The sequence below is a fragment of the Pseudophryne corroboree genome, chromosome 4 (genome assembly GCF_028390025.1).
Source record: "Pseudophryne corroboree isolate aPseCor3 chromosome 4, aPseCor3.hap2, whole genome shotgun sequence".
Taxonomy (NCBI): domain Eukaryota; kingdom Metazoa; phylum Chordata; class Amphibia; order Anura; family Myobatrachidae; genus Pseudophryne; species Pseudophryne corroboree.
In genome coordinates, this window is record NC_086447.1 from 945,123,882 (window position 1) to 945,143,566 (window position 19,685).

Sequence of the window (19,685 nt, forward strand, 5' to 3'; positions counted from 1 at the left end):
CTCCCTTACTCCTCATCTCCACATTCAGCCATCTCCCACACTTACCACTCCTGCCTGCAGATCGCCGGACACCAGCCCTCCCTTACTCATCTCCACATTCAGCCATCTCCCACACTTACCACTCCTGCCTGCAGATCACCGGACACCAGCCCTCCCTTACTCATCTCCACATTCAGCCATCTCCCACACTTACCACTCCTGCCTGCAGATCGCCGGACACCAGCCCTCCCTTACTCCTCATCTCCACATTCAGCCATCTCCCACACTTACCACTCCTGCCTGCAGATCGCTGGACACCAGCCCTCCCTTACTCCTCATCTCCACATTCAGCCATCTCTCACACTTACCACTCCTGCCTGCAGATCGCTGGACACCAGCCCTCCCTTACTCCTCTTCTCCACATTCAGCCATCTCCCACACTTACCACTCCTGCCTGCAGATCGCCGGACACCAGCCCTCCCTTACTCCTTATCTCCACATTCAGCCATCTCCCACACTTACCACTCCTGCCTGCAGATCACCTGACACCAGCCCTCCCTTACTCCTCATCTCCACATTCAGCCATCTCTCACACTTACCACTCCTGCCTGCAGATCACCGGACACCAGCCCTCCCTTACTCCTCATCTCCACATTCAGGCCATCTCCCACACTTACCACTCCTGTCTGCAGATCACCGGACACCAGCCCTCCCTTACTCCTTATCTCCACATTCAGCCATCTCCCACACATACCACTCCTGCCTGGAGATCGCCGGACACCAGCCCTCCCTTACTCCTCATCTCCACATTCAGCCATCTCCCACACTTACCACTCCTGCCTGCAGATCGCCGGACACCAGCCCTCCCTTACTCCTCATCTCCACATTCAGCCATCTCCCACACTTACCACTCCTGCCTGCAGATCGCCGGACACCAGCCCTCCCTTACTCCTCATCTCCACATTCAGCCATCTCCCACACTTACCACTCCTGCCTGCAGATCGCCGGACACCAGCCCTCCCTTACTCCTCATCTCCACATTCAGCCATCTCCCACACTTACCACTCCTGTCTGCAGATCACCGGACATCAGCCCTCCCTTACTCCTCATCTCCACATTCAGCCATCTCCCACACTTACCACTCCTGCCTGCAGATCACCGGACACCAGCCCTCCCTTACTCCTCATCTCCACATTCAGCCATCTCTCACACTTACCACTCCTGCCTGCAGATCACCGGACACCAGCCCTCCCTTACTCCTCATCTCCACATTCAGCCATCTCCCACACTTACCACTCCTGCCTGCAGATCACCGGACACCAGCCCTCCCTTACTCCTCATCTCCACATTCAGCCATCTCCCACACTTACCACTCCTGCCTGCAGATCACCGGACACCAGCCCTCCCTTACTCCTCATCTCCACATTCAGCCATCTCTCACACTTACCACTCCTGCCTGCAGATCACCGGACACCAGCCCTCCCTTACTCCTCATCTCCACATTCAGCCATCTCCCACACTTACCACTCCTGCCTGCAGATCACCGGACACCAGCCCTCCCTTACTCCTCATCTCCACATTCAGCCATCTCCCACACTTACCACTCCTGCCTGCAGATCACCGGACACCAGCCCTCCCTTACTCCTCATCTCCACATTCAGCCATCTCTCACACTTACCACTCCTGCCTGCAGATCACCGGACACCAGCCCTCCCTTACTCCTCATCTCCACATTCAGCCATCTCCCACACTTACCACTCCTGCCTGCAGATCGCCGGACACCAGCCCTCCCTTACTTCTGTAACCTCCTACTCTCTGGCCTCGCTCTTTTTCGGGTGTGGTATGTTAGGTAGATTAGACTTAGGTCGACAGTGTCTAGGTCTACTACTATTGGTCGATATGGTTTCTAGGTTGACAGGGTCTCTAGGTCGACATGAGTTATTTTACTTTTTTTGGTTTCTCATACGTCCTAGAGGATGCTGGGGACTCCAAAAGTACCATGGGGTATAGACGGATCCGCAGGAGCCTGGGCACACTATAAAGACTTAAACTAGGTGTGAACTGGCTCCTCCCTCTATGCCCCTCCTCCAGAACTCAGTTAGACTTTGTGCCCAGAAGTGATGGGTCACACACTAGGGGAGCTCTCCTGAATTTCACTAAAGACTTTATTGTTAGGTTTTTTATTTTCAGGCAGACCTGCTGGCTACAGGCTCCCTGCAGCGTGGGAGTGAGGGGAGAGAAGCAGACCTACTTCTGTGAGTTTCAAGGCTCTGCTTCTCGGCTACTGGACACCATTAGGTTTGCCCGTGCTGCACCCCTTCAGTGGAATGCGCTCCCCCGCTCCATTAGACTCTCCCCGACCTTGCAAAACTTCAAACGGGCATTGAAAACCCACCTATTCTTCAAAGCGTACCCCTCCAATGCATAACCTAGTCCTTAGGCTGCTCCTCCATCCCCCTGCCCCATGCCTTGGACATCTCTGCTTTGCTCGCATACCACCATCAGGCTTCTACCTGCTTGCTTGCACCTCATGTCATCTGTCTGTTGCCCCTCCCCACTAGATTGTTAGCTCTTCAGAGCAGGGCCCTCTTTCCTCTTGTCTAAACCCTCTTCTTGACACATTTCACTCAGCGACCATCTTTACCTGCTTTCTCTCCTGCTGGTAAAGGCTCATCTCTATCTATGGCCGCCAGCCCCAAGTAGTACAATGATTACTCCTTCGCTACTTACATCTAAGCTGTATTATGTTTTGAGAATTGTGTTGCTCTTTGTTACCTGCACTCCATTTTTGTTATTTATTTACTGTTATGCTAAGTTTTGTCTCCCTGTACTGTCCTTTGTACGGCGCTGCGAAACACTTGTGGCGCCCTATAAATAAAACGTAATAATAATAATAATAATTAGCTCCAGAGGGTTCGATCACTTGGTGCACCTAGCTGCTTGATCCCGGAGCCACGCCGTCACCCTCCTCACAGAGCCAGAAGAAAGAAGCCGGGTGAGTATTGGAAGAAAAGAAGACTTCAGTGACGGAGGTAACAGCAGTAGGGCTGCGCTCCCCGCTCCCACAACACCAACGTCTCTGGCAGGGTGCAGGTCGCTGGGGGGGGAGCGCCCTGGGCAGCATATAATAAAATCTATAATATCTCTAGCGGGGCGACATTCTTCGGTGGCCGCCCCGACAGTGCACTGTGAACGGGAGGGAGCAGCAGCGGTAGCGCTGCGCTCCCGGCTCCCACACTCCACCGGGCCTGCAGGGCGCTGGGGGGGAGCGCCCTGGGCAACATTTAAAAGATGTAATCACTGGCGGCGGGGACAGGCTTCGGCGCCCGCCCCGCCAGTGCGCCGCGAACGGGAAGGGGGAGGCAGTGGTAGCGCTGCGCTCTCTGCTCCCGCTCCCCGTCGGAAAAAATCTAGGGTGCAGGGCGCTGGGGGGGAGCGCCCTGGGCGGCATTGATAAAAAGATCCCGGGCGGGGGAACATACCCGGACACCGGGTGTCTTCACCCCGCCGGGAGACCGCAGCGTTGCCGCTGCGGTCCATAGCTCCCACACACCAATAGCTTCCGTGGGTGCAGGGCGCAGGAGGGGCTCCCTGGGCTGCGTTGGAACAAATACTAAGTTATACAGGTTACCCCCTGTATATAGGGTCCCCAGCTAGTTTTAGGGGGATATATATTTATTTAATTGAGCGGGCTTAAGCGCGCCGGGAGGGGGCGGAGCTAAGCCCTCACAGAGGAGTCAGCACCATTTTCCTCAGGTCCCCACCAGGATTTACTGTATAGTAAGATGGAGGAAGGGGGGGGGCACAGAGTGTTTAATGCTATAGGGGTGTCATATAGCATTATGTTTAGTAATGGCCGCATATTCCTTGTTGTGTTACATAAACTCACTGTTTCCCTGTTTTTTACCCACTATCGGTTAGTCGACATATGTCGACAGGTGTTAGGGCTTTGTCACAAGCTGCTGTGGGGATAACTGTCGGCTTCGCCGACGCTTGGTGGTACTTGATTCAAAAAATTAAGTATTAGCAGGTTGGTTTTGTGTGCTTGAAAACAAGTAAACGCGCTAGGGGAGACACAGTTGTTGGTGGACGCCCTGTCGGCATCAACGGTATTTCCGGGGTAGAATAATTAACAGGCTGTTATTGCCTTATACCTGTATTGGTATATATATATATATATAGGTATATGTGGGGGCAGTGGTTTTAAAATTGTATATGTATACTTTCCTCTGACCCCTCGGGGTTCTAAGTTACTACCCCTTGCTGTCGACATTTACTCAGTTTATCTCGACCATAACGTTCCTGGTAGATCCACATCGGGGGCACGTCAGTACATGGTCATACACATTCACAAGACATTGCTGGGACCTGCCGGGTCGGGACAATCCACTTGCGTATAGGTTATGTCTATATGTGTGTATATGTAGATATATGTTTATATATGCATGGTTAGGATATGTGTGTTTTATTGTGTATTACATTATGTATATCCATGAATGCTGAGATAATGGTATTCTTCTCCTGTGCTGGTCGCTCTGTTGATTAAGCTCTAGATTGGCCGTGACGAGTTGGTTTTTGATCCTCTCAAGGAGTCCGAATATTATTCTCTTCCCGACGCGGAGAGAACATTACGGCAGTCAACTCCTGGTCGACGCAGAGCCCGGTCGCAAAGGATCATACACAGGAAGCTAAGTGATATTTTATTTCTATACTTTGGCCTTATTTGCATTACATGCACATGAGGGAGTGTTGTATTCGGGTAAGCATCCGATAGAATTACCCTACCCACAGTGGGTAAGCTTGCTTATGTTGATTCTACTTATAACATTGCAGCAGGCTGCCGCGTGACAGCTGGAGGTGTAGCCGGGAAAATGCTGAGGATGTCTCCGAGAGATACTCAGGGGAGGTATACAGCTGTTTGGTGAGCCCTCTGTTCAGTCACCTGGTAAGTCTACCTTCGTGAGTTAGCCTCCTTCACAACGGTTGGTGACGCATTCTTTTGTGGGATGCAGTCGTTTTAAACAGTTCGTTACCGTTCTTTTTTCCTTTTCTGTGCAGACAGTGGAAGGTTGGAAGGTAAGAGTTCTGCAGCCTTGGTAGGTTCGCAGAAGTGGATGTCGTTTTCTGTTTCCAACACATCCACCACTTGTCGCTGAGTCTATCTGGCTGGTCCCCACTCCAGTGAGCGCTAGTCTAATAATTTCAGTTAGTCCAGGAATGGACTAAGACTTGTGAGTTATTTATAGAATCAAAAAGGGGAGCATTCTGAGTTACGGTAGTTCCCCTTACTGTTTTTTCTAATGGATCTTGCCGTTCCCCTCTGGTTGGGGAAGTAGTATGCTACGTCCTACAGAGGTGCGTCAGGTTCAGGACATTGTCCGGTTGTCCCTGTATAAAAGTGCAAATCGTTGTTTCTCTCTGGCTGTTGTTCCCACCGACACAGTTGTCGGAGGTGGGTTTCAGAGTAGATACTGCCCGGTTAATGTTCGGGGTTTTTTCATGTGGAAAGAGGTCTGAGGATACATAGTTGGATCAGCTTTGCTGGGACACTTCATCAATATGTTCTGTTACTAAAACAGATGGGTGCGGCCTACGAGGCCTGTTTTGGTAAGCACGTCTACTGCCAGAGTGGCTTTCAAGGGGCCAGTTGAAATCGTGGGCCGCGTTTCACCTGCACATGCACCGGAATATAATCCTAAAGGCCAGGACATCAATCTTGTGGTGTCTGCTCGGTTCTCTCCTTCTAGGGGGATGAAGGTTCGGGATCCAAGGTTAGATCCTGATATCCGTGCATAAGGATCTCCGAGGCTGGGGAGCAGGCCTTGCAAGGGACGTATTTCCAGAGGTTAAGGTTAAGTTGGAAAGCTTTCTTGATTTAAAAGATATTTCTCTATCGTCCTAGTGGATGCTGGGGTTCCTGAAAGGACCATGGGGAATAGCGGCTCCGCAGGAGACAGGGCACAAAAAGTAAAGCTTTAGGATCAGGTGGTGTGCACTGGCTCCTCCCCCTATGACCCTCCTCCAAGCCTCAGTTAGATTTTTGTGCCCGGCCGAGAAGGGTGCAATCTAGGTGGCTCTCCTAAAGAGCTGCTTAGAAAAGTTTAGTTTAGGTTTTTTATTTTACAGTGAGTCCTGCTGGCAACAGGATCACTGCAACGAGGGACTTAGGGGAGAAGAAGTGAACTCACCTGCGTGCAGGATGGATTGGCTTCTTTGGCTACTGGACATTAGCTCCAGAGGGACGATCACAGGTACAGCCTGGATGGTGACCGGAGCCTCGCCGCCGGCCCCCTTGCAGATGCTGAAACGAGAAGAGGTCCAGAATCGGCGGCAGAAGACTCCTCAGTCTTCTTAAGGTAGCGCACAGCACTGCAGCTGTGCGCCATTTCCTCTCAGCACACTTCACACGGCAGTCACTGAGGGTGCAGGGCGCTGGGAGGGGGGCGCCCTGGGAGGCAAATGAAAACCTTTTTTGGCTAAAAATACCTCACATATAGCCTCCGGGGGCTATATGGAGATATTTAACCCCTGCCAGAATCCATTAAAGAGCGGGAGACGAGCCCGCCGAAAAAGGGGCGGGGCCTATCTCCTCAGCACACAGCGCCATTTTCCCTCACAGAAAGGCTGGAGGGAAGGCTCCCAGGCTCTCCCCTGCACTGCACTACAGAAACAGGGTTAAAACAGAGAGGGGGGGCACTAATTTGGCGTTAGAAATATATAAAAGATGCTATAAGGGAAAACACTTATATAAGGTTGTCCCTATATAATTATAGCGTTTTTGGTGTGTGCTGGCAAACTCTCCCTCTGTCTCTCCAAAGGGCTAGTGGGGCCTGTCCTCTATCAGAGCATTCCCTGTGTGTGTGCTGTGTGTCGGTACGTGTGTGTCGACATGTATGAGGACGATGTTGGTGAGGAGGCGGAGCAATTGCCTGTAATGGTGATGTCACTCTCTAGGGAGTCGACACCGGAATGGATGGCTTATTTAGGGAATTACGTGATAATGTCAACACGCTGCAAGGTCGGTTGACGACATGTGACGGCCGACAAACAATTAGTACCGGTCCAGACGTCTCAAAAACACCGTCAGGGGTTTTAAAACGCCCGTTTACTTTAGTCGGTCGACACAGACATGGACACTGAATCCAGTGTCGACGGTGAATAAACAAACGTATTCCTTATTAGGGCCACACGTTAAGGGCAATGAAGGAGGTGTTACATATTTCTGATACTACAAGTACCACAAAAGAGGGTATTATGTGGGATGTGAAAAAACTACCGTAGTTTTTCCTGAATCAGATAAATTAAATGAAGTGTGTGATGATGCGTGGGTTCCCCCCGATAGAAAATTATGGGCGGTATACCCTTTCCCGCCAGAAGTTAGGGCGCGTTGGGAAACACCCCTTAGGGTGGATAAGGCGCTCACACGCTTATCAAAACAAGTGGCGGTACCGTCTATAGATAGGGCCGTCCTCAAGGAACCAGCTGACAGGAGGCTGGAAAATATCATAAAAAGTATATACACACATACTGGTGTTATACTGCGACCAGCGATCGCCTCAGCCTGGATGTGCAGAGCTGGGGTGGCTTGGTCGGATTCCCTGACTAAAAATATTGATACCCTTGACAGGGACAGTATTTTATTGACTATAGAGCATTTAAAGGATGCATTTTCTATATATGCGAGATGCACAGAGGGATATTTGCACTCTGGCATCAAGAGTAAGTGCGATGTCCATATCTGCCAGAAGATGTTTATGGACACGACAGTGGTCAGGTGATGCAGATTCCAAACGGCACAAAGGTGTATTGCCGTATAAAGGAAGAGGAGTTATTTGGGGTCGGTCCATCGGACCTGGTGGCCACGGCAACTGCTGGAAAATCCACCGTTTTTACCCTAAGTCACACATCTGCAGAAAAAGACACCGTCTTTTCAGCCTCAGTCCTTTCGTCCCTATAAGAGTCATATCTGCCCAGGGATAGAGGAAAGGGAAGAAGACTGCAGCAGGCAGCCCATTCCCAGGAACAGAAGCGTTTCACCGCTTCTGCCAAGCTCTCAGCATGACGCTGGGACCGTACAGGACCCCTGGATCCTACAAGTAGTATCCCAGGGGTACAGATTGGAATGTCGAGACGTTTCCCCTTCGCAGGCTCCTGAAGTCTGGTTTACCAAGGTCTCCCTCCGACAAGGAGGCAGTATGGGAAACAATTCACAAGCTGTATTCCCAGCAGGTGATAATTAAATTACCCCTCCTACAACAAGAAAAGGGGTATTATTCCACACTATATTGTGGTACTGAAGCCAGAAGGCAAGGGGAGACCTATTCTAAATCTAAAAAAATTTGAACACTTACAAAGGTTCAAATCAAGATGGAGTCACTCAGAGCAGTGATAACGAACCAGGAAGAAGGGGACTATATAGTGTCCCGAGACATCAGGGATGCTTACCTCCATGTCCCAAATTTGCCCTTCTCACTAAGGGTACCTCAGGTTCGTGGTACAGAACTGTCACTATCAGTTTCAGACGCTGCCGTTTGGATTGTCCACGGCACCCCGGGTCTTTACCAAGGTAATGGCCGAAATGATGATTCTTCTTCGAAGAAAAGGCGTCTTAATTATCCCTTACTTGGACGATCCCCTGATAAGGGCAAAGTCCAGGGAACAGTTGGAGGTCGGAGTAGCACTATCTCGGATACTGCTACAACAGCACGGGTGGTTTCTAAATATTCCAAAATCGCAGCTGATACCGACGACAAGTCTGCTGTGCCTAGGGATGATTCTGGACACAGTCCAGAAAAAGGTGTTTCTCCCGGAAGAGAAAGCCAGGGAGTTATCCGAGCTAGTCAGGAACCTCCTAAAATCAGTGCATCATTGCACAAGGGTCCTGGTAAAAATGGTGACTTCCTACGAAGCAATTCCATTCGGCAGATTTCACGCAAGAATTTTTCAGTGGGATCTGCTGGACAAATGGTCCGGATCGCATCTTCAGATGCATCAGCGGATAACCCTATATCCAAGGACAAGGGTGTCTCTCCTGTGGTGGTTACAGAGTGCTCATCTTCTAGAGGGCCGCAGATTCGGCATTCAGGATTGGATGCTGGTGACCACGGAGGCCAGCCCGAGAGGCTGGGGAGCAGTCACACAAGGAAAAAATTTCCAGGGAGTGTGATCAAGTCTGGAGACTTTTCTCCACATAAATATACTGGAGCTAAGGGTAAATTTATAATACTCTAAGCTTAGCAAGACCTCTGCTTCAAGGTCAGCCGGTATTGATCCAGTGGGAAAAACATCACGGCAGTCGCCCACGTAAATAGACAGGGCGGCACAAGAAGCAGGAGGGCAATGGCAAAAACTGCAAGGACTTTTCGCTGGGCGGAAAATCATGTGATAGCACTGTCAGCAGTGTTTCATTCCGGGAATGGAAACTGGGAAGCAGACTTCCTCAGCAGGCACGACCTCCACCCGGCAGAGTGGAAACTTCATCGGGAAGTTTTCCACATGATTGTAAACCGTTGGGAAATACCAAAGGTGGACATGATGGCGTCCCGTCTGAACAAAAAACGGGACAGGTATTGCGCCAGGTTAAGAGACCCTCAGGCAATAGCTGTGGACGTTCTGGTAACACCGTGGATGTACCAGTCGGTGTATGTGTTCCATCCTCTGCTTCTCATACCTAAGGTACTGAGAATTATAAGACGTAGAGGAGTAAGAACTATACTCAGGGCTCCGGATTGGCCAAGAAGGACTTGGTACCCGGAAATTCAAGAGATGCTCACAGAGGACTTATGGCCTCTGCCGCTAAGAAGGGACTTGTTTCAGCAAGTACCATGTCTGTTCCAAGACTTACCGCAGCTGCGTTTTGACGGCATGGCGGTGGAACGCCGGATCCTAAGGGAAAAAGGCATTCCGGAAGAGGTCATTCCTACCCTGGTCAAAGCCAGAAAGGAGGTGACCGCACAACATTATCACCACATGTGGCAAAAATATGTTGCGTGGTGTGAGGCCAGAAAGGCCCCACGAAGAAATTTCAACTCGGTCGATTCCTGCATTTCCTGCAAACAGGAGTGTCTATGGGCCTCAAATTGGGGTCCATTAAGGTTCAAATTTCGGCCCTGTCGATTTTCTTCCAGAAAGAAGTGGCTTCAGTTCCTGAAGTCCAGAAGTTTGTCAAGGGAGTATTGCATATACAACCCCCTTTTGTGCCTCCAGTGGCACTGTGGGATCTCAACGTAGTTCTGGGATTCCTCAAATCACATTGGTTTAAAACCAGTCAAATCTGTGGATTTGAAGCATCTCACATGAAAAGTGACCATGCTCTTGGCCCTGGCCTGGACCAGGCGAGTGTCAAATTGGTGGTTTTTTTCTCAAAAAAGCCCATATCTGTTTGTCCATTTGGACAGGGCAGAGCTGCGGACTCGTCCCCAGTTCTCTCCCTAAGGTGGTGTCAGTGTTTCACCTGAACCAGCTTATTTTGGTGCCTTGCGCCTACTAGGGACTTGGAGGACTCCAGGTTGCTAGATGTTGTCAGGGCCCTGTAAATATAGGTTCCAGGACGGCTGGAGTCAGGAAAACTGACTTGCTGTTATCCTGTATGCACCCAACAAACTGGGTGCTCTTGCTTCTAAGCAAACTATTGCTAGTTGGATGTGTAATACAATTCAGCTTGCACATTCTGTGGCAGGCCTGCCACAGCCAAAATATGTAAATGCCCATTCCTCAAGGAAGGTGGGCTCATCTTGGACGGCTGCCCGAGGGGTCTCGGCTTTACAACTTTGCCGAGCGGCTATTTAGTCAGGGGCAAACACGTTGGTAAAATCCTACAAATTTGATACCCTGGCTAAGGAGGACCTGGAGTTCTCTCATTCGGTGCTGCAGAGTCATCCGCACTCTCCCGCCCGTTTGGGAGCTTTGGTATTATCCCCATGGTCCTTTCAGGAACCCCAGCATCCACTAGGACGATAGAGAAAATAAGAATTTACTTACCGATAATTCTATTTCTCGGAGTCCGTAGTGGATGCTGGGCGCCCATCCCAAGTGCGGATTATCTGCAATACTTGTACATAGTTACAAAAATCGGGTTATTATTGTTGTGAGCCATCTTTTCAGAGGCTCCGCTGTTATCATACTGTTAACTGGGTTCAGATCACAGGTTGTACAGTGTGATTGGTGTGGCTGGTATGAGTCTTACCCGGGATTCAAAATCCTTCCTTATTGTGTACGCTCGTCCGGGCACAGTATCCTAACTGAGGCTTGGAGGAGGGTCATAGGGGGAGGAGCCAGTGCACACCACCTGATCCTAAAGCTTTACTTTTTGTGCCCTGTCTCCTGCGGAGCCGCTATTCCCCATGGTCCTTTCAGGAACCCCAGCATCCACTACGGACTCCGAGAAATAGAATTATCGGTAAGTAAATTCTTATTTTTTGACGAACGTATTCTTCGTGTTCGGTCCATGTTAGTTCTGCCAGACCACTTATCAGCAATGGCGTGAGTAAGCCGCTATGACGGAACAAGGAGCAAAGCGGCAATGGCAGAAGATGCACAGTTTTGCCGTGGGGCAAAAAAGTGTGGTAGTATTCGTTCCGGTGGTTGGCAAAGAAGAAATAGATTTCCTCTGCTGACGCGATCTCCATCCGGGGGAAAAGAAAAAAAAAAAATTCAGTCATAGTCGAGAAGTTTTCACAGACGTGACAACTTTTGTGGAGGGTCGCAATTGGTCATGTTGGTGTCTCGCTTCAATGAGAGGCCTCAGGGATATTGTTTCAGGTCAAGGGACACCCTCGTGACACCGTGGGTGTTTTTAGTGGGTCTGTGTGGCCTCTCCTATTTCATTTTTTTTCGGAAGGTGATAAACGTAAGAAGAACATAGGTTCAGGCGATCCTCTCGGATCTGATTTAGCCAAGGAGGTTTTGCTATCCAGTTTTTCATGATTTGCTCATGGGAGTTTCCTGCCCTCTTCCTTTACGTGAGGAACTGTTACAACTAGATCAGGGCGTGTATCAAGACTTACCGCGACTGCGTCTGACGTCGTGGCGGTTGAATGCCATATTCTAATCCGGAAGGATGTTCCCAGTGAAGCCGTTTCCTCAATGTTTTCAGGCTAGGACAGAAGTAACGGCAAAGCCTTTCCGCCGTGGTTGGCGTATTTCTGTGTCCTGGTGTGAATCCAGGATGTTTCCTACGGGAGACTTTCTGCTAGGTCGTTCTTATCCATACTTACAAGCCATTGTGGATGCAGGCCTACAGTTAGGCTCCATTTCGGGGCAGTATGGCCTTATTATTTTCTAAAAAAATAAAATAAAAATAAAATTCTCTCTTGGAAAGTGGTCATGCTATTGGCTTTGGCGTCCGTAAGGTGGGTGTCGGACGTGGTGGGTTTGTCTCACAAGAGCCTTGTTTGATCTTCCAGGTAGACAGAGAGGACTTGTGAACTCGGATTGTAGTTCTACCAAAGAGTGGTTTCTGGGTTTCGCAGAAAACAGTCTATTTTTGATGCCGGTGGTTCCTTCGGCATTAGCTGATTCAAAGTCTCTCGGTGTTACCGGGGATTTGAATATTTAGGTTTCCAATTTGGCTCAGTTTGGAGAAATAGAGGCTCTGTTTGTCCGGTATGCTCCCAACATGCTTGGGGCGACTGCAGTATGCTGTCTGTTGCACGCTGAATCTGTGGTACGATTTGGCATGTTGTTCGATGGTTGGATTGCCGTGACCGAAGTCGGTGGAAGCCCATTCTAATGGAAAGATGGGCTCTTCTTGGGCGGATGCCCGAGGAGTCTAGGCGGTTCAACTTTGCCGAGCGGATTATTGGTCGGGATCTAACGCTTTTGCTATGCTCTACGAGTTTGATACCATGATTGTTGGGGGACCTTTTTGTTTTCTCATTCGGTGCTGCAGAGTCATCCGCACTCTCCCGCCTGTTCTGGAGCTTTGGTATAGACCCCATGGTCCTTTTGGAGTCCCCAGCATCCTCTAGGACGTATGAGAAAATAGGATATTGGTACCTACCAGTAATTCCTTTTCTCCTAGTCCGTAGAGGATGCTGGGCGCCCGTCCCAATGCGTACTGTGTCTGCAGTTATTGATTTGGTTGCACTTTGTGGTGTTTCTTCTCTGTCAGGCTATCGCTGACGTTGTTCATGCCATGGCATGTGGTTTCTTATTATTGGTTGGGTTGACACACAGGTTGTGTTACGTATTCTCTCAGCGTAGGGCTGTATGGTTTCATACCGTGGGCTGTATGGCCTTATTATTTTCTAAAAAAATAAAATAAAAATAAAATTCTCTCTTGGAAAGTGGTCATGCTATTGGCTTTGGCGTCCGTAAGGTGGGTGTCGGACGTGGTGGGTTTGTCTCACAAGAGCCTTGTTTGATCTTCCAGGTAGACAGAGAGGACTTGTGAACTCGGATTGTAGTTCTACCAAAGAGTGGTTTCTGGGTTTCGCAGAAAACAGTCTATTTTTGATGCCGGTGGTTCCTTCGGCATTAGCTGATTCAAAATCTCTCGGTGTTACCGGGGATTTGAATATTTAGGTTTCCAATTTGGCTCAGTTTGGATAAATAGAGGCTCTGTTTGTCCGGTATGCTCCCAACATGCTTGGGGCGACTGCAGTATGCTGTCTGTTACACGCTGAATCTGTGGTACGATTTGGCATGTTGTTCGATGGTTGGATTGCCGTGACCGAAGTCGGTGGAAGCCCATTCTAATGGAAAGATGGGCTCTTCTTGGGCGGATGCCCGAGGAGTCTAGGCGGTTCAACTTTGCCGAGCGGATTATTGGTCGGGATCGAACGCTTTTGCTATGCTCTACGAGTTTGATACCATGATTGTTGGGGGACCTTTTTGTTTTCTCATTCGGTGCTGCAGAGTCATCCGCACTCTCCCGCCCGTTCTGGAGCTTTGGTATAGACCCCATGGTCCTTTTGGAGTCCCCAGCATCCTCTAGGACGTAAGAGAAAATAGGATTTTGGTACCTACCGGTAAATCCTTTTCTCTTAGTCCGTAGAGGATGCTGGGCGCCCGTCCCAATGCGTACTGTGTCTGCAGTTATTGATTTGGTTGCACTTTGTGGTGTTTCTTCTCTGTCAGGCTGTTGCTGACGTTGTTCATGCCATGGCATGTGGTTTCTTATTATTGGTTGGGTTGGCACACAGGTTGTGTTACGTATTCTCTCAGCGTAGGGCTGTATGGTTTCATACCGTGGGCTGGTGTTCTGTTAAAGGCCCATGTCTTGCGGTATGTTCGTGGTGTGAGCTGGTATAACACTGACTGTGTTTAAATTATAAATTCTTTCCTCGAAATGTCCGTCTCTCCTGGGCACCGTTTTCTAGCTGAGGTCTGGAGGAGGGGCATAGAGGGAGGAGCCAGTTCACACCCAGTTTAAGTCTTTATAGTGTGCCCAGGCTCCTGCGGATCCCGTCTATACCCCATGGTCCTTTTGGAGTCCCCAGCATCCTCTACGGACTAAGAGAAAAGGATTTACCGGTAGGTACCAAAATCCTATTTTTGTTTTCTCCGTACAGTGACCGGGAACGCTGTTAGTGCACCGTGTCCCCCCACATGGCTCGCTTCACTGGTTACCGTTCCCAATTGTAGTTCACGTGGATCGTAAAGTATTAAAAAGGGCAAAAAATTAAATAAGATGTGAAAAACTCATGTCAAACTATTGTTATGTTGACCTACTTACTGTCGACCAATAGAGGTTGACCTAGACAGTGTCGACCTACTTACTGTCGATCTATAGACTGGATCCCCTCTCTTTCAGCTCTCCCCAGCTCACTGTAATCTCAGCGCTGCTTCTTATCTCCTGTCATTCGTGTCTTCCTCCTCACTCAACAACACGCTTCTTACTGTCCTGTCATTCGTGTCTTCCTCCTCACTCAACAACACGCTTCTTACTCTCCTGTCATTCGTGTCTTCCTCCTCACTCTACAACACGCTTCTTACTGTCCTGTCATTCGTGTCTTCCTCCTCACTCTACAACACGCTTCTTACTGTCCTGTCATTCGTGTCTTCCTCCTCACTCTACAACACGCTTCTTACTCTCCTGTCATTCGTGTCTTCCTCCTCACTCAACAACACGCTTCTTACTGTCCTGTCATTCGTGTCTTCCTCCTCACTCAACAACACGCTTCTTACTCTCCTGTCATTCGTGTCTTCCTCCTCACTCTACAACACGCTTCTTACTGTCCTGTCATTCGTGTCTTCCTCCTCACTCTACAACACGCTTCTTACTGTCCTGTCATTCGTGTCTTCCTCCTCACTCTACAACACGCTTCTTACTGTCCTGTCATTTGTGTCTTCCTCCTCACTCTACAACACACTTCTTACTGTCCTGTCATTCGTGTCTTCCTCCTCACTCAACAACACGCTTCTTACTGTCCTGTCATTCGTGTCTTCCTCCTCACTCTACAACACGCTTCTTACTGTCCTGTCATTCGTGTCTTCCTCCTCACTCTACAACACGCTTCTTACTGTCCTGTGTGTGTGTGTGTGTGTATATGTGTGTATTTATATATTTGTGTATGTATGTGTCTGTATATGTGTATATTTATGTGTATATTTGTGTATATGTGTGTGTATATATATGTATGTATGTATGTGTGTGTGTATGTATGTTTGGAAATGTTTGTGTGTGTACGTACGTACGTACGTACGTACGTACGTACGTACGTTGATGCATGAATAAAAACCTTTCATCATTGGTGTATTGTTTCCGTGTCTTTCAGGAACGTGGTTGTCCACGGCTTTACACTAAGTGAGAAAGGAGAGAAGATGTCCAAATCTGTGGGTAATGTGGTGGACCCAGATGTTGTTATAAATGGGGGACAGGTGAGAATATAACGGCCACGAACAGTTCCGTCACTGCAGACAACATTGTGTCTTTATCGCTTCTGTACCCAGTTGTCACTAATACAGTACAGCAGCCGATCTCCAGCATTATATCATGTTATATCACATATTCTAGAGTCTATAAATGCTCTTCAGTGTCATAGTGTAAAGCACCACAAAAGTAACCATGATATACAATCCAATAGGCAGTAGAGATGTCACATATACGTGACAGTAGGCCTACACAACACATAATAGTTAATTATAACATAAATATAGACGTTCAGTACTGTGTAACTGTGTTATATAGTGTTACCTCTGTAACTGCATTGTGTAACTCCTGTAGCTGTGTTATGTAGTGTTACCTCTGTAACTGCATTGTGTAACTCCTCAGTGTAACTCCTGTAGCTGTGTTATGTAGTGTTACCTCTGTAACTGCATTGTGTAACTCCTGTAGCTGTGTTGTGTAGTGTTACCACTGTAACTGCATTGTGTAACTCCTGTAGCTGTGTTATGTAGTGTTACCTCTGTAACTGCATTGTGTAACTCCTGTAGCTGTGTTGTGTAGTGTTACCACTGTAACTGCATTGTGTAACTCCTGTAGCTGTGTTATGTAGTGTTACCTCTGTAACTGCATTGTGTAACTCTTGTAGCTGTGTTATGTAGTGTTACCACTGTAACTGCATTGTGTAACTCCTGTAGCTGTGTTATGTAGTGTTACCACTGTAACTGCATTGTGTAACTCCTGTAGCTGTGTTATGTAGTGTTACCTCTGTAACTGCATTGTGTAACTCTTGTAGCTGTGTTATGTAGTGTTACCACTGTAACTGCATTGTGTAACTCCTGTAGCTGTGTTATGTAGTGTTACCACTGTAACTGCATTGTGTAACTCCTGTAGCTGTGTTATGTAGTGTTACCTCTGTAACTGCATTGTGTAACTCCTGTAGCTGTGTTATGTAGTGTTACCTCTGTAACTGCATTGTGTAACTCCTGTAGCTGTGTTATGTAGTGTTACCTCTGTAACTGCATTGTGTAACTCCTGTAGCTGTGTTATGTAGTGTTACCTCTGTAACTGCATTGTGTAACTCCTGTAGCTGTGTTATGTAGTGTTACCTCTGTAACTGCATTGTGTAACTCCTGTAGCTGTGTTATGTAGTGTTACCTCTGTAACTGCATTGTGTAACTCCTCAGTGTAACTCCTGTAGCTGTGTTATGTAGTGTTACCTCTATAACTGCATTGTGTAACTCCTGTAGCTGTGTTATGTAGTGTTACCTCTGTAACTGCATTGTGTAACTCCTGTAGCTGTGTTATGTAGTGTTACCTCTGTAACTGCATTGTGTAACTCCTGTAGCTGTGTTATGTAGTGTTACCTCTGTAACTGCATTGTGTAACTCCTGTAGCTGTGTTATGTAGTGTTACCTCTGTAACTGCATTGTGTAACTCTTGTAGCTGTGTTATGTAGTGTTACCTCTGTAACTGCATTGTGTAACTCCTGTAGCTGTGTTATGTAGTGTTACCTCTGTAACTGCATTGTGTAACTCCTGTAGCTGTGTTATGTAGTGTTACCTCTGTAACTGCATTGTGTAACTCCTGTAGCTGTGTTATGTAGTGTTACCTCTGTAACTGCATTGTGTAACTCCTGTAGCTGTGTTATGTAGTGTTACCACTGTAACTGCATTGTGTAACTCCTGTAGCTGTGTTATGTAGTGTTACCTCTGTAACTGCATTGTGTAACTCCTCAGTGTAACTCCTGTAGCTGTGTTATGTAGTGTTACCACTGTAACTGCATTGTGTAACTCCTGTAGCTGTGTTATGTAGTGTTACCTCTGTAACTGCATTGTGTAACTCCTGTAGCTGTGTTATGTAGTGTTACCTCTGTAACTGCATTGTGTAACTCCTGTAGCTGTGTTATGTAGTGTTACCTCTGTAACTGCATTGTGTAACTCCTGTAGCTGTGTTATGTAGTGTTACCACTGTAACTGCATTGTGTAACTCCTGTAGCTGTGTTATGTAGTGTTACCTCTGTAACTGCATTGTGTAACTCCTGTAGCTGTGTTATGTAGTGTTACCTCTGTAACTGCATTGTGTAACTCCTGTAGCTGTGTTATGTAGTGTTACCTCTGTAACTGCATTGTGTAACTCCTGTAGCTGTGTTATATAGTGTTACCTCTGTAACTGCATTGTGTAACTCCTGTAGCTGTGTTATGTAGTGTTACCTCTGTAACTGCATTGTGTAACTCCTGTAGCTGTGTTATGTAGTGTTACCTCTGTAACTGCATTGTGTAACTCCTGTAGCTGTGTTATGTAGTGTTACCTCTATAACTGCATTGTGTAACTCCTGTAGCTGTGTTATGTAGTGTTACCTCTGTAACTGCATTGTGTAACTCCTGTAGCTGTGTTATGTAGTGTTACCTCTGTAACTGCATTGTGTAACTCTTGTAGCTGTGTTATGTAGTGTTACCTCTGTAACTGCATTGTGTAACTCCTCAGTGTAACTCCTGTAGCTGTGTTATGTAGTGTTACCTCTGTAACTGCATTGTGTAACTCCTGTAGCTGCGTTATGTAGTGTTACCTCTGTAACTGCATTGTGTAACTCCTGTAGCTGTGTTATGTAGTGTTACCTCTGTAACTGCATTGTGTAACTCCTGTAGCTGTGTTATGTAGTGTTACCTCTGTAACTGCATTGTGTAACTCCTCAGTGTAACTCCTGTAGCTGTGTTATGTAGTGTTACCACTGTAACTGCATTGTGTAACTCCTGTAGCTGTGTTATGTAGTGTTACCACTGTAACTGCATTGTGTAACTCCTGTAGCTGTGTTATGTAGTGTTACCTCTGTAACTGCATTGTGTAACTCCTGTAGCTGTGTTATGTAGTGTTACCTCTGTAACTGCATTGTGTAACTCCTGTAGCTGTGTTATGTAGTGTTACCTCTATAACTGCATTGTGTAACTCCTGTAGCTGTGTTATGTAGTGTTACCTCTGTAACTGCATTGTGTAACTCCTGTAGCTGTGTTATGTAGTGTTACCTCTGTAACTGCATTGTGTAACTCCTGTAGCTGTGTTATGTAGTGTTACCTCTATAACTGCATTGTGTAACTCCTGTAGCTGTGTTATGTAGTGTTACCTCTGTAACTGCATTGTGTAACTCCTGTAGCTGTGTTATGTAGTGTTACCTCTGTAACTGCATTGTGTAATTCCTCAGTGTAACTCCTGTAGCTGTGTTATGTAGTGTTACCACTGTAACTGCATTGTGTAACTCCTGTAGCTGTGTTATGTAGTGTTACCTCTATAACTGCATTGTGTAACTCCTGTAGCTGTGTTATGTAGTGTTACCTCTATAACTGCATTGTGTAACTCCTGTAGCTGTGTTATGTAGTGTTACCACTGTAACTGCATTGTGTAACTCTTGTAGCTGTGTTATGTAGTGTTACCTCTGTAACTGCATTGTGTAACTCCTCAGTGTAACTCCTGTAGCTGTGTTATGTAGTGTTACCACTGTAACTGCATTGTGTAACTCCTGTAGCTGTGTTATGTAGTGTTACCTCTGTAACTGCATTGTGTAACTCCTGTAGCTGTGTTATGTAGTGTTACCTCTGTAACTGCATTGTGTAACTCCTGTAGCTGTGTTATGTAGTGTTACCACTGTAACTGCATTGTGTAACTCTTGTAGCTGTGTTATGTAGTGTTACCTCTGTAACTGCATTGTGTAACTCCTGTAGCTGTGTTATGTAGTGTTACCTCTGTAACTGCATTGTGTAACTCCTGTAGCTGTGTTATGTAGTGTTACCTCTGTAACTGCATTGTGTAACTCCTGTAGCTGTGTTATGTAGTGTTACCTCTGTAACTGCATTGTGTAACTCCTGTAGCTGTGTTATGTAGTGTT

At 47.5% G+C, this 19,685-nt stretch overlaps 1 protein-coding gene across 1 annotated transcript in view; it reads left to right on the plus strand.

Moving 5' to 3' along the window:
• The window catches only part of IARS2 (isoleucyl-tRNA synthetase 2, mitochondrial), a 349,183-nt gene that overhangs the window by 257,688 nt on the left and 71,810 nt on the right, over positions 1 to 19,685 (plus strand). The window contains exon 16 of the mRNA XM_063919433.1: positions 15,699 to 15,808. Coding sequence (XP_063775503.1) covers positions 15,699 to 15,808 — 110 coding nt within the window. The remainder of the gene's footprint in view (positions 1 to 15,698; positions 15,809 to 19,685) is intronic.